The sequence below is a fragment of the Euleptes europaea genome, chromosome 19, assembly GCF_029931775.1.
Source record: "Euleptes europaea isolate rEulEur1 chromosome 19, rEulEur1.hap1, whole genome shotgun sequence".
Lineage (NCBI taxonomy): Eukaryota > Metazoa > Chordata > Lepidosauria > Squamata > Sphaerodactylidae > Euleptes > Euleptes europaea.
In genome coordinates this window covers 28,278,545-28,294,096 of record NC_079330.1, presented here as the reverse complement: position 1 = coordinate 28,294,096, position 15,552 = coordinate 28,278,545, and the positions used below count along the sequence as shown (strand labels likewise).

Here is a 15,552-nt window from a genome sequence, read left to right as displayed (position 1 = left end):
AGTCGTCTTGCTTGTGGGCTTCCTAGAGGCACCTGGTTGGCCACTGTGGGAACAGACTGCTAGACTTGATGGGCCTTGGTCCGATCCAGCGGGGCTTTTCTTGTGTTCTTATGTTCTAGTAATATTCCCCACATAACTCTATAAAGGAAGCTGCGGCTCTCAATCTGCAAAACCTGAGCAAGGCTGTTAATGATAGGAGGCTTTGGAGGACATTGATTCATAGGGTCGCCATGAGTCGGAGGCGACTTGACGGCACTTAACACAACACAGCTGGCAAGCAGATGTGGTCCGAGCATTTCCCTCCCCTTGCCTTTTCGAGGTTGTTCCACTTTGGTGTAAGCATACTGGCTGCCTATACTCCCGGACTGGACCTGGCAACCCGATATGCAGGCACACGACTACTGCTCCAGCCGCGCGCCCGCTCCAAATGCTACTGGACAGCCGCTGTGCGTTCCGTTGAAACTGACACGGCCGCTCCTGCGAGCTCCGTGCAGCCGGCAGCTAGGAAGCAGAAGCAAGGGCAACTTCCAGTGAACCTTAGAGACTCCATGTTCCTGTGCAAACTCTGTTCCTCCCGGATTGCAAAAGCCATTGGAATCAGCATAGATTTCCAAATTCTCACTACCCCACCCCGGCAGCCACAGATTAATCCTTTTGTCACCTGGGAACCTAGGAGGGGTAAATCCCCGCCCCCAGAAAAACGGTATATCTGGGGTGCCCCCTGCCCATAGTATTACCTTAGGTCTTTCCTGGCATCTTTGCCGTTACTCTGTTGGTTTGGTTTTGCGCAGCCTGACCATGCTCTCTCCCGCCTTGCTGGCCAAGTCTATGGGAACCCCTTGCCCCCGCCTTTGCTCTTAATTTCTTCTATATTAGTCTACGTGAACTTGGACAACTCCTCTTCAAGAACGGTAAATATCACCCCATCAATGATCCCTGCCACGTTGGCAACTGTGCTTGTACTACTCTCTTTGCATTTCTTAGATTTCTCTGTATGTGTGTATGCATCACTGATTTGAAAGAAAACAACATAAATTCTCTTAATTCGGAATCCTTTGCTTCTGTCTTTATTTAAAGGTCACAGTTACCGGCTGTGGTATACAAAGGTTGCTCTCGCTATATAAATATTGTAGTTTGCCATCTTGCTTGCTAATTCCCCAAGTAAAAGAGCAATTTGGCTAACATTGGGCCGTGGCAGCTATAAGGGGACCCCCACAAACACACCCATGTACCCAGGTGTATCAGTCTCTGCAGGGGTGGTGCTTCTTCCTCTGTGGTGCTCCCACTCTGTCGTAGTCCCCCTCTCCTCCTCAGTGGTAGCATTGGCCAGAGTGGTACCAATGGGCAGGTAATGTTGCTGCTGTGTGTTCTCCCCAGACTTCCAGCCCCTGTTTTTCAGAGCACACAAGAATGATCTTCAGTAACGATGCTGATTTCAGGCATGATATGGGCGGGGGTGCATGTCTGGCTGGTTCCTGCCCTCCCTCAAGTCCCACTGATGACAGGCAGAAACCCGGGGGGGGGGGCTGTCAAATGTGGCTATGGCTCAGCGGCAAAGCGTATGCAGAAGGCCCCAGGTTCAATCCCCCACTGTCATGGCCCAGACTTCAACAGGTGAAGCATCATCAGAGGAAGAGCCTGAGCAGGGAGAAATAACACCCATTGCACCTCAGGCAGCTGAGAATGCAGGGCAGGATGAAGGACAACAGGTAGGAGTAAACACCAGCCCTGCTGAGGAATTGGAAGTAAACGCAGAATCACCTCCTTCGACACAACCAGGTGCACCTGTAACTCCACAGAAGCAGGACCCACCCAGCTCACCTGAAGTCCCTCAACAACAGCACAGGCAAAAAGGAAGAATGGAGTTGTAAAGTAAAAGGAGAAGTGTGAGTTGTCTGAGGATGAGAACTAAGGCAAAGAGAAACAGCTTAAAACCAGGCTTGGAACAGACAAACGTTGCGAAAGCAATTGTTGCAAAAGGATCTCTGACTTTTGTTGCTGACGCTCCTAGACTTTGATAAACGGACTTCTGACCCTTGGACCGGACTTCTGACTTCGCCTCCCCACGCCGACTTTATTTTGGTTGCCAGCTCCTGGCGGGACTCACCCGGATTCCTGCATTCCTGAGATAACAGCCTGCTCTCAAGACCAGTAGCCGTCAGTAACCTGAGGCGACCTGGCCTAGTACACCCACACCTCTAGTGATGGGATTCTTAGAGGATGCTGAGAAAGACCCATTTTTGCAAGACACTCCTGGTCATAGTAGATGGTGCTGAGATGGATTGGTGAATCTGTATAAGGCAGCTTCAGATACATGCATTTGACTGTGTGATAACTAAATGGAACCTCCATATTCAGAGGCAGTGCACCTCTGAATACCATTTGCTGAGTGGGAGGCAATACAGAGTGTGGAGGCTCTGGCTTCCCGAGACCCATGGCTGGCTGCTGGGGACATGTGGTAGATTAGATAGACTTGTGGTGTCATTTGGCAATATTCTTCCGGTGTTCCTGTATTTTGGCAGAACCTGCGGGCTGCCTTGGGCCACATCTTTTGCCCTACCAAAAATGTCATCTGTGTATCTACCTGCAAAGTTGAAACCTGCTTTTAAAAAATCATTTGAGGATCCCACTGTGGCTATAGATATCTAAACAAACAAATTCATTACCACGCAGAAACAATAATGCTTTTTAACAATTCTGAAAGTATCGAGTCTGGGAGAGGGTAAAACACAAGCTCTCACTGAGGCCTGGACAAGTCTGTAGCTCTTGGCAATGGCAGCTCAGGGCTTTGATATTATAAAAGGAGCCCTCTTTGGCTGTTGACTCAGCTGTATTCCACTTTCCTGCATGCCCACCTGGGAATGAAATAGGGGGAATTGCTACCTCTTTTCCCTGGTCTCCTGGAGGCAACTGTGGTTCTCCAAGGGCGATCAGGCAAGCGGCTGTTTACAGGCCTGATGCAGTATACACACAGTATGGGGATTCTGAAGCATCCTTTAAACAAGATCAGGCAGTCCTCTCTCCCTCCCCTCTGCTTTTGTAAATCAAGAATAAGAAACAGCTGCCAAGCTAAATTTAACTGGAAATTTGGTTTTTTGCTTTAAATTATTATTCACTCAGTCTCCCCATCTGGTGAAAAGGAGCTGCTGGGCTTCTTTTTCCTCCCAGGCCTTCAACACAATAACTCCTTTCAGTTGAAAACATACTTATGGAGGGAGACCAAGCGCTGGAGCTGGACGCCATGCCAAGAAACAGCACTGGGGTGTGTTTGTTCTCTGGGACATTGTTTTTTTTAATGGCATATATGCAACTGCAGAAAAAGTTGGATTCTGCTCTGAAGGCCAAAGACTCCACGAGCCAGGATGTTGTTGTTGGCAGAGACCGAACTTTCAGGGTACCATGGATTTATGACAAGAGCGTAAACCGTTGGGTGGCAAAAACGTGTTGCCAGGCTTAATCAGAAGGGGCAGGGAAAGGGCGTTCCATAAAAGGCTGAACGTAGGAGGAAAGGGAGGCAGATCTGGCCTTAGCACATGATTTATACTATTTATTCTTGAAAAAAAGTGTCTTAGCTATACAGGTAGAGTATCCCTTGTCCGGACATCCCATATCCGGACTGATCTGAAAACGGGACCCTTCGAGCCGACATCCATGCTGCCTGCTTCCTCTCTCCTAAAAAAAATAAAATACAATGTACCCTGCATTGGAAAAGACAGTCATGCTAGGAAAAGTTGAGGGCAGCAGGAAAAGAGGAAGACCCAACAAGAGATGGATTGACTCAATAAAGGAAGCCACAGCCTTCAGTTTGCAAGATCTGAGCAAGGCTGTCAAAGATAGGACATTTTGGAGGACTTTCATTCATAGGGTCGCCATAAGTCGGAAGCGACTTAACGGCACTTAACACACACACCCTGCATTGTAGGTGGAGATCTAACTTCCTCATAAAAACGGCATTCTAGAAGGGCATGAGCTAATGAATCAATAGAGCCAGAAGAGCAAGGTCCTGTCTGGGTATGGTATATTAAAAATCCTGCCCTGCATAACCATAGAGGGGTTAGCATTCAGTCTAGCTAAACAGAAGGCCCTAGAAAGACGAGGAGTTGTCAAATAATAAGCATAAGCGGGCAAACTGCTTGGTGGTGGTATTCCAAAAAACTGAGATGAACAAACTTGGCGAGCACAAATCTTCAAAGATCCTGCCCACTTTGGGGCCATTTTTCATTCCATCAACTCCTTGCAGCCGCGGTTTTCCCTACCATAGTACCAGGCAGCTTTTGGAGGCCTTTAAAACTGGCCATCACTATTTTGCTATAGCACAATAACTTTACAGCAACCTATCAGTGGTTGCTGTTCCATAGAATTCCCGGTTGGTTTGTTTTTTAAGACGCTGGTTTTTTTCTGTTGCGGAGATCTGTAAAGAAAAGGGCTGCATCTTTTGGGGTTTTTTAAATGAAAGCCAGGAGTTCAAGAGAACCAGAAGATTGTGATAGTAGAGTTTCTGATGTTATTATGCCACAGCCCAGTAGTGATTGCAAGTTTTTAAAAAGCCCTTTGGTGGCAGACTGCAGGGAAAATAGCACCTGGCGGAAGAAAGCGCAGGTAAAACTCCTGTGTGGAAGCGCTCTTGCTAGCGTGAATGCCTCTGCATTCATGGCACTGATAACAGGGGAAGTGGAGAATCCTCACTGAGTGGATGCAGCCAGAAAAGGGCTTTCTCCCTCGAGCCCCTCCTCTTTGGAACTCCCTGCTCAATGAGGTCTGCCTGGTTTATCCCTGTTTCTTATTGTGGATTTTGGACACATTTAGATACATTTGCCCATTCAGGGCATTTAAAGCTGGTTTGTTAGGGTTATTGTTATGCTGTTATTGTTATGTTTTCAGTAACCTTGTTTGAATTTGTTATTATTACATTTATCAGAGAATAGCCAGCGTGCTGTTGTGTTTTGCAGCGGTTTATGCGAACGGGCACAGGATTTTTACATCCCAGGACCATCCCTGGATACTGATGCCGGGAAGAATTTGTGCCTGGTGTGACGAGGGTGAATTTGTACAAGGGAGGGGGAGACAACTAGCAATTTGCAGGAGGCCAGGCGCGTCAGTGGGGAGCACTCCTTGCGCCTTTATTGAGGACATGTTTGCCGAGTGGGACAAACGCCAGACACTGCCCCTTTGGCAGCGTCACCTGACAGAATGACCTGTTGTAGTGTGACTGAAGTAGCATCAGGCTACGAGAACAGGCTGTGATTTGGCAGGAACCTGCCTCGCAGGGCCCAAGGGCCCCATCGGCCAGAGGGTCTCCTCGATCCTCTTGCCTGGGCCCCCACGCTCTCCCTGGGCAGGTCACCCAGGGCCCCCAAATTCAACATCCTGGCTGTGTGCAGATCTTGGCCCCAAAATGATAGCGGCAAATCAAAATATTGTTTTCAGCCTTGCCTGCCCAGTGGCTTGGGGGGGACGGGACTCTCAAAGGCAGCAGAGCAAACCTCCGACTGGCCGCGTCCCTGAGGAGCATGGTCTCGCTTTGGGGCGGGGTCCAGTGGCATTTCAGAAAGATGCCGAGGCATTGCTGACAACTTGGGCTTGGAGATGGCAGACCAAAGGATCGTGGGCCATTCCATGCTTTGGAGATGTTGTCATGCCCCCATCTCGAGTTTCTTGCAATACACTTAGTGAAGGCACCCCTTTTTGGGCACCGCAGCCCTACGTGGGGCAGGAGGGCAAAGAAGCTATTTAAATATAAACCAGCTTAATCTTTCAGCTCCTCTCTCAACTGGGCAACCAGATCGGGGGCGCTACAGATGACAGGGAGCCAGCGTGGTGTAGTTGTTAAGAGTGGTGGTTTGGAGCGGTGGACTCTAATCTGGAGAACTGGGTTTGATTCCCCACTCCTCCACATGAGCGGCGGAGGCTAATCTGGTGAACTGGATTCGTTTCCCCACTCCTACACACGAAGCCAGCTGGGTGACCTTGGGCAAGTCACTCTCAGCCCCACCTACCTCACATGGTGTCTGTTGTGGGGAGGGGAAGGGAAGGTGATTGTAAGCCGGTTTGATTCTTCCTTAAGTGGTAGAGAAAGTCGGCATCTAAAAACCAACTCTTCTTCTTCATGCCCACCTTTTCCCAAGTTCTGTTTCCTACTCTGTGTTCAGTTTGCCTTGTGAATCTAGCAAGCGAAAGGCAGTTTGTGCTGCGGCCAAACAGAAGGAATTGCGGCGGGTGATTCTACTTGGTGGGAAGGCTTTGGGTCAACTTCTTCGCTGGACCATTCCACGGCTTGACGTCTACAACAGCTTTACTTTGGCTATTTTCAGCTTGAATAACTGTCAAGTGACACATAGCAGCTGCCATAGGCTGCGGTTGGATAAACTGGAGACAGGCGTCCTGGGCCCAATTAATTGTGTATGCAAGAGAGAGAAGCCTCTGGAACAGAATATATAGTTTGTTTTGTTTAAAGGGGTTGGCTATGACTGCCAAGGCCTTCGCCCTCCCGTGAGAAGATAAATTTTAGCAGAAAAGAAAGGAATCACCATTAATCTGTAATGGAAAATCTCTCTGGTTTGGGCTTTATTTTCACTGGCAACGGGAAGCAAAAGTCCCCTGTTGATAGAGGCTGCTACTATTTCTTCTGGTATCTGACTCTGCAGTCCTACACACCTCAGGAGGGGGTTGGAATTGCACCGGGAGATCTGGGTTCGAGCCCCTACATGGTCATGAAACTTGGGCCAGTTGGCTCCCTTCTCCTCCCAGTCAAGCTACCACAGAAGACTATTTGCTGGGGTTGAATAATGGAAACAAGTATCGCTCTGCCTGGTGAGGTTTGTTTGCTGTGGACCCAGAATCTCACCTGTATCATAAGCTTTTGCTCAGTGGCTTTAGACAAGCCTCCAGCTCAGTTCAGACATCACGCAAAACCCTGGTTTGGTTAAAACTTGCTATGGTTTTTAAAGAACAACAACAATTTTTTATTAACAAAAAAGAAAGGAAGAAAATACAAAACACAACATTCTTACATACCCACACATACAATACAACAATCCTTCCAAAAGGTACAGTCTATTAACAGCCTTCATATCAGCTAGGCAAAACCTATATCAGTCTTGAAAAACTTCTGTAAAGTCCCTGAATTGGAGTATAATGTAGTGCCTAATAATTTATAAAAATTGATCCGTCTTGTTTCGCTGCAGCTCATCTAATCTGCCATTTACTTTAGATAACCAACTATCATCCTTAACATATTAGGCTACTTATTAAATCTTGATTATTGCTATATAACCATCTACCATGCATATAAAATTGGTCAAATTATATATTGCTGATTCCTGCTTCTAATACACCACCTATATAGTCTGCTACATTATTCTTGCTATGGTTTTGTGTGATTATTTGAGTGCAGATCGCTCTTGATGGTTAGGCCAAATCAAGCCAGGACTGAAAGTGGCGACACGAAACCACAGTTAGTCTTGACTGTGGTTTTTGCATGGTGTAGAGATGGGGCATCCTGGCTGAATCCCTGCTTGTTTCCTGATTTGTTTATTGGATTTTTGGGCCTCTTTTCCAGACAAGGTCCAGCTCAGAGCGGCTTCCAGCTATTTAAAACAGTTAAAACAGTCATCGTTACAATAAAATTATCAGCAGCAATAAAACCGTGCACCTTCAATTTTGGCAGCAGTGGTAACGTACTACCAAACGGTAGAACAGCAACAATATAAGACAATACTGTGGCGGGAGGCACAGCAGCGGCGGATAGGAGGAGAAGGGGGGAAGGCCGGCCAGATGGAAACCATCGCGGTTCTCAACCATATGCCTGTCGGAACAGCTCATTTTTTTTACAGGCCCTGCAGAACTGTTTCAAATCCTGCAGGGCCTGAACCTTGCTGGGCATAGCATTTCACCAGGCTGGGGCCAGAGCCAAAAAGGCCCTGGCCGTAGTCGAGGTCAGCCTCCGTCTCCATGGTGTGGGCTGAGATTTCAGGGGGCCTCTGTGAGGGAGGCGATGGAAAGAGGGGAGGCGATAAAAACCAGCGTCTGCGTGAGTGTGAGCCATGCCCTGGTTTTCCAAATGAAGAAACGTAATCTTGCGTTATGTCTGAACTGAGTTGCTGAAAAAAAAGAAGGGGGAGAAACCTCTGAAAGAAGACAGGAAAAAAATGTGCAAAGCACCAGAGGTTACAAGGCATTTATCTAATAACTTGTAGCTACTCCAAAAATTTACGGAATAGTAGTAACAACGAAGGTTCAAATGAATTGCAAAACATGTATTACAGTATATGAATAATGAGCAAATGCAAAAATAATATAACACAGAACCACAACAGTGACAGGTCTGCTGGCTAGTATCCCATTTTGATATCCTTTTTTGGACTGTAACCTTGAAATTCAACAACAAGCAGAAGTATAACTGATAGAAATATCACACAATAATTACATATAACTTGTGAATTGAGCTGCTCCCAGTCTGCAATTTGGAGGTTGTTAATCTACCTCACAGGGTTGTTGTAAAGGCTGCGAGGTGCTTTGAACACTTGAAAGCACTACTTAACTGGGGGGTGGTTATAATGCCTCGAGTTCCAGTTGTTGTGAGAAGAACACCTCTTCCCTTGGGCTTATTTTCGGTCTAGGAAATGCTTTGTCCTCTACGAGGACTAGATGCCTGTTGATTCAGAAAAGGCTGGAGTTCATATCACTTCGTTTTGTTCCTTGAAAAGGAAAGAGAAATTAGTCACAGTGGGAAGCCAATTTAGTCTTCTTTTCTCCTTGCTGTAGGCTCTCGAGGAGGCCCAGAAAGCCATTCAGCAGCTCTTTGGTAAGATTAAGGACATCAAGGATAAAGCTGAAAAATCCGAGCAGATGGTGAGTGATGAGTTTTCTCATTTTCCTCCTGGTGCTTTAAAAAGTACTCTTTTATTTTATTGTATTTTATTTTGGCTTGCTGGGTTGTTTGCATGGCCTGAAGCAAGGACACCAACTGCCAGCTCAGTGTGGTCCCCGAAGTGACTTACCTAACTCATGGTAGGCCTGGCCTGCCAAATGCTTGGCATTTTTTTTAACTTGTAAGGGAAAGAAGCCACGAGGTGTGTTTTGCATCTGTCTGCCTCTTCGAGGAAGAAGAAGAGTTGGTTTTTATATGCCAACTTTCTCTATCACCTAAGAAAGAATCAAACCTGCTTACAATCACCTTCCCTTCCCCTCCCCACAACAGACACCCTGTGAGGTAGGTGGGGCTGAGAGCTGTGACTAGCCCAAGGTCACCCAGCTGGCTTCATGTGGAGGAGTGGGGAAACCAACCCAGTTCACCAGATTAGAGTCCGCAGCTCATGTGAAGGAGTGGGGAATAGAATCCGGTTCTCCAGATCAGAGTCCACCGCTCCAAACCACAGCTCTTAACCACTACACCACACTAGGTCCACGAGAGAAGCACAGAGGCTGAAAGCCTCCCCGTTGCTGCTCAGCAACAGAAGTGCATGCTGCCTCTGAACCGGGTTGGATTCCCCTCCACATGAGCGGCAGAGGCTAATCTGGTGATTGTTTCCCCACTCCTCCACTTGAAGCCAGCTGGGTGACCTTGGGCAAGTGACAGCTCTGTTAGAGCTCTCTCAGTCCCGCCTACCTCACAGGGTGTCTGCTTGGAGAGGGGAAGGGAAGGTGATTGTAAGCCGGTTTGAGTCTTCCTTAAGTGGCAGAGGAAATTGGCATATAAAAACCAACTCTTCCTCCTCCTTGTCTGGGCATCTGGCTGGATGCTGGACAGTTGTATGATTAAACAGGGAGCTTCTGATATTGTTTTCACTTGGCTTCCCTTTCCTGCTAGGTGATGGCAGCCTCCTTACAGAGTCCTCAGGGGGGTCAGGTTGAACTAGCAACCAGTGAAGGCTGTGGACCCTGATAGTAACAGGGCCTGGGTACCACCCCTCCAGGGTCTCAGGCAGAGAAAGGTCTTCCCCAGCACCTGAGATTTCTTAACTGGAGATACTGGGACTGAACTCAGGACCTTTGGCACACCACTGGCACTCTGCTGCTGAACCATGGCCCCTGTTATAAGTAATAAATTATTTTTATTAAATGTTGTGCCCAGTTGTATTTAAAAACACAAGGGCTAAAATACAGGCTTCCTGACCAGATGCATTTCAACCTTTTACAGGCCTTCCTCAGTGGTCATACACAATTTTACAATACACATCCTGACATATACACAAACGTTGCACAAGGTAAAAAAAAATAATAAAAGCCTCTTATTCTGTGTGGCTTTATGTTAAAATAGTTAGTCCCTGTGCCTTAAAACATGGCTCACAGCTCACACCCTGTATACGGTGTCCAGCATTTCCAGATGTGCACAAACAACAAACTTGAATGCCGAAACGCATCTGGTCAGATTCTGATCATTTTATGTACTAACATCAACTCTTACATGTTGGTAATATTTGTAACTATGTTTATGCTTTTCAGGAAGCCTGCATCAGTTGTTATATTAGGTAGTGTTTAGCTCAACCCCTTTGGTGTCCCCTGACTTTTAGGCTGAATTTCTATGTTCCCCTTTTTCTTCAGTTGTGCCCCTGTTACAAGTACGCATGTCTCTTGATTGAACCCAACAGGTTAAAGAAATTACCCGTGATATCAAGCAGTTGGATCACGCCAAGCGCCACTTGACCACCTCCATTACGACGCTGAACCATCTCCACATGCTGGCTGGCGGGGTGGATTCCCTTGAGTAAGCCTTGCATTGGGTGGAGTGGATTGCTGTGATTTGCAGGAATCTTGCTGAAGTAGACAATGAGGTTACGGTGCTGAATTCAACGTCCTGAGAAGCTTGGGGGAAGCTCCTAAGTCCCTACGGCTCTGAAGATGTGTTTGCAAGTCTTGCTCAAACCTCAGAAGCCAGAGAGGGGGCTGCGGAAAATTTCCAGTAACTAGGGAAGGGGCTTCAATGTCTTTACCCCTCCCCATAACCAACCAAACCAGAATAAAATGCACATTTGGTTAAGGTGCATAATTCTAGCTGGAGAATTCAGCTTTTGAGTTCACTTGCATGCAAAATTTTAATGCTCTTATGCAAAATGGGCACTGCCCTGACAATATACAATTATTTTAGTAGGTTTGAAACTAAAATACTTCTTGATGGGTATGAAAAGAATTCTAGTTCTAGAAGTCTCTGCAATGGTTTTCCTGTTTTCCTTTGTCCTGCCCAAGCATTATTAGGCATTTGCTGATTGTGTTTGCTTAAGCAAAAAGCTAAATTAAATAGTTCCCTGGTAGAATGTAAATTACTGGCCTCCCACACCCATTTTTAAGGGTTCTGAGAGCCAGTGTGGTGTAGTGGTTAAGGTGTAGGACTGGGATATGGGAAGGCCGAGTTCAAATCCCCACACTGCCGGGAAGCTTGCTGGGTGACCTTGGGCAAGTCACACACGCTCAGCCCCGACCATGGCTAGTATTTGGATGGGAGACCTCCAAGTAATGCCAGGGTCATGATGCTGAGTCAGGCAATGGCAAACCACCTCGAAAGGTCTCTTGCCTTGAAAACCTTTCGGGGTTGCCATAAGTCAGCTGTGGCTTAGAGGAGGGCAGGGAGCTGTTCCTATTGGCAGCAGAGGATAGGACTTGCAATAATGGGTTTAAATTGTGGGCGGAAAAGTACCGGCTGGATATTAAGGAAAAAAATTAACAGTAAGAGTTGCAGCTGCCTTGGGCGATGGTGAGTTCCCCCTCATTCTGGCACACTTTAAGCAAAGGCTGGACAAACACTTCTCAGGGATGCAGTAGGCTGATCCTGCGTTGAGCAGGGGGTTGGACTAGATGGCCTGTCTGGCCCCTTCCAACTCTATGATTCTTTGACTTGTCAGCCAAAAAAAAAGTTTAAGAACAAGAAACAAACACAGACTCTTGGGAAATTCTCTGGCTCCAACCAGCCCTTGTTCTTGTGGAGAGGGGCTGTGGCTCAGTGGTAGAGCATCTGCTTGGCATGCAGAAGGTTCCAGGTTCAATTCCCGGCATCTCCAGTTAAAGGGACCAGGCAAGTAGGTGATGTGAAAGTCATCTGCCTGAGACCCTGGAAAGCCGCTACCGGTCTGAGTAGACAATACTGACTTTGATGGACCAAGGGTCTGATTCAGTATAAGGCAGCTTCATGCGTTCCAGGCAACAGAGATCAATTCCCCTGGAGAAAATGGCCGCTTTGGCAATTGGACTCTATGGCATTGTTCATGTGTTCATTTTCAAAAGCCGTTTTGTGCCAGAAAAATTCCTGGTGCATTGTGCCAGTTGTCAGTTAAGGAGAGGTCAGTTAAAGGGGGTCCCTTTTGGTGGTGGGGCTGGATTTCCTTTAACTGGCTGGAGGGTTCTCTTAAAGCAGATTGCCTTGCAGGCCAATGGCCACCTTGCTGTGTCCCCTGGAACTTGCCTCATTGTCTCCCCCACCCCAACCTGTTCCCCGCTTCTCTTGCAGGGCCATGACCCGGAGGAGGCAGTATGGAGAGGTGGCCAATCTCCTCCAAGGCGTTGTGAACGTGCTGGAGCACTTCAGCAAGTACACAGGGATCCCGCAGATCCGGCAGCTTTCTGAAAGGTAATGAGGGGCGCCTCTGCCACTGAGGGTCTCCCTATTCATCTGCGAACCTCACTGGGCTGGGCTTTGTAATTGTAATTTATTGTTACAGCCATTGGCCAGCATAAAATAACAAAGCAGTACAAGTACCTATATAACATTAAATAAAAATAAAAGGAAAAATGGAAAGTAAAGTAACATAGCCTAAAATAAACTGACCAAATACATTATCAGCATAATAGAGTACCAAATAAACATTGCACATTACTTCACCCGTCACTCATCATCTGATGTATCACTAATAATATAACCCCTTTTATTTTGAACACATTCCTTTTAGTAATGGCCTTCCAGCAAAATTTAGCTACATCATAGGAAATAGCAGGGGTTTTTTAATCTTCAAGCAGAAATTGGATAATTGAACTTTCTTCAATTATAGATTGATGCAAATGACCAAATCGTTGTAACCAAGGATCAATTGCAGATCTTCTAAATTCCGCATAAAATTCACAGTATAATAGAATGTGTGACAAAGACTCCTGAAAGGTAACTGGGTGACGCCTCTGCCGCTGAGGGTCTCCCCGTTCATCTGCGGGCCTCACTGGGGTGGGCTTTTCTCTGCCTAACCTACTACACCCTGGGGAGTTGTAAGAATAGACTGGAGGAGGGCAGATGGTGGGCGCTGCTCTAAGCCCCTCCGAGTAAACTGGCGGTTCAGATGCGATAGACAGAATGCGCCAGCAAAGAAGAACCGTGATGTGTCAGTCATTTGTTAATACAGCACATAGGCAGTCATATACAAAAGAATAAAGTAGTATAGTAGTCGTTTATTGCTCATTAACAAAGTCATAAGCATATACATATAACACATAGATGCCTAAAATGTATAAAATACATGAAGTGGATAAAGCTTATAATAAAGTTATACATGTTCAACAAAATCTCTTAGGCCAAATGCCAGCGTCATTTACTGGGGTAGTTTTAAAACCGTTACCTGGGTTAATTATTTGTCAACCTGATGGATTTTCTCGCTATCCACCTCTAAATCTGATAGGAGAAAGGGAACTACAAAAGAATAGAATCATCAACAGTTGACTGAAATCCCATCAATGTTAAAACCAGAAATTCCAAATATAAAAATATAAAACACATAAATACAAGTATAAAAAGTATAAAATACATAAAATCCTAATAGGGCTCTACTATGTACATAAGTAGTAAGACGTGTCATCCCAGCAATTTGTGCTTAATTTTGGATATGGCAGCACAAAATTTAGCAGTGTTTATGGTAACCCTTGGATTTTCATCCAAGAGGAACCTTGATGTGTGACGGAACAAATGTGACAAGACCTGTACTGGCACCACTGGAGCCGGTTCAGTTATCCACGAGAAGCTAGACTAGAAAGGTAGAGAGCATCCTGCTTGCGTTTTTCCTTGTATTTAGAAAGCAAGCACACTAAGGGAAAGGCTTTTCTCTGACAGGCTAAACTTCCACATGCAGGGAACTTTTTTTTAAAAAAAAATCATTGACACAGGATTAACTCCATGAGAGCTTTCTGTGATCCTGAGCTCACTGCAGCAGGATTTTCTCCAGCACTTTGCCTTTAGTCAAGCTCTGCCCAAGCTGCTTCTGCAGTTTAGGACTAGAAACTTGGCAGGTTTAAAATGGGGCAGCGTCAAGACCTGGTATATCTGCTCCCTGCCTGGCCTGGCCTCGAATGCTTGCTTGTCCTTTGGCAGGGTGAAGGCAGCCCAGAACGAGTTGGGGCAGCAGATCCTGGCGGACTTTGAAGAAGCTTTTCCATCTCAAAACACGAAGGTAAAAAAAACCCCTGCTTGCCTTCACAATCAGTAGGCCTCGTTTCTTCCCTTCTTCCCTTGTGGCAGAACCACGAGCTCAGTGGCCCGGCTTGGGATGCCTAGGTTGTGTTCACAGGGAAAACGGGCAAAAGCAGTGGCGGCCAGAGGGAGCGGTGTTTGCAAAAGAGGAACGGCAGGGGAAGGGGGAGAGCTTCCCCCTCCTCCCCGCCCACACCAGCTTTTCCTGGAAAACCCTGACTTGGGGGTACCATGTGGCAGCTGGAAAGAGTTAGAGAGGGAAATTGGCAGTTGGGGGAGCTAGCTATATATAGGGGTTTTTTTTACCCTTACAATAAATGTTTTATTATTGGTCACAATACACTGCTCTTGCTGGAAAAGACTTCATTGTTTAAGCACTAGGGTTGCCAACCTCCAGGTACTAGCTGGAGATCTCCTGCTATTACAACTCATCTCCAGCCGATAGAGATCAGCTCACCTGGAGAAAATGGCCGTTTCGGCAATTGGACTCTATGTCATTGAAGACCCACCCCTCCCCAAATCCCGCCCTCCTCAGGCTCTGCCCCAAAAACCTCCCACCGGTGGCAAAGAGGAATCTGGCAACCCTATTAAGCACTAGAAACCTTCAGTGGATTGGATCTCTGCTCTTCCCACTGCCAGTCAGGGGCTGCCTGTGTTCTTTTGCTGCATTTGGTCTCAGTGACACTTCCTCCAGCTGTCATGCTTTAGCTGTTATGCTTAACATGATTGTAGCTCCAGGTATATCACCACATAGGTTGTAAGTATCGTCGCAGTACCCCCCAATGCCACCTTTTTTCAAACCAAAGTACTTGTTGTAAAATTGGCTGGTACCTCATCGGTGAGCTCTAACAACCCCCACAGGGCTGTAATCTGGTGCTGCCAACCATGCCAGGAGCTGACCCAGTTTCACATCCAGAAGCCTCAAGTCTTTAACAGGAACCAGTCCGCCATTTTGCCGCTTGCCTGATTGTTTTATATTTTCACCTTTCAGACAGAACGTTTGATTCTGGATCAGCATCCCTCTCTGTGCATTCTTGTCTGTGTATGTTTGGGGTGGGGGGGGGTTCCCCTTGATAGAAGAGCGGCAGCTTGAATGGGGAGGGGCAGTTTTAAAAAACCCTGTTTCCTGCTATATTTGTGAATGTTTTCTTCCTGTTTTTTCTGTAAAGATCTGG

General features: G+C 46.7%; 1 protein-coding gene across 1 annotated transcript in view; it reads left to right on the top strand.

Annotated features, from left to right (window-relative positions):
* Nucleotides 1-15,552, top strand: part of VPS53 (VPS53 subunit of GARP complex) — a 56,986-nt gene that overhangs the window by 17,544 nt on the left and 23,890 nt on the right. The window contains exons 5-8 of the mRNA XM_056865093.1: nucleotides 8,764-8,850; nucleotides 10,590-10,705; nucleotides 12,440-12,559; nucleotides 14,279-14,357. Coding sequence (XP_056721071.1) covers nucleotides 8,764-8,850; nucleotides 10,590-10,705; nucleotides 12,440-12,559; nucleotides 14,279-14,357 — 402 coding nt within the window. The remainder of the gene's footprint in view (nucleotides 1-8,763; nucleotides 8,851-10,589; nucleotides 10,706-12,439; nucleotides 12,560-14,278; nucleotides 14,358-15,552) is intronic.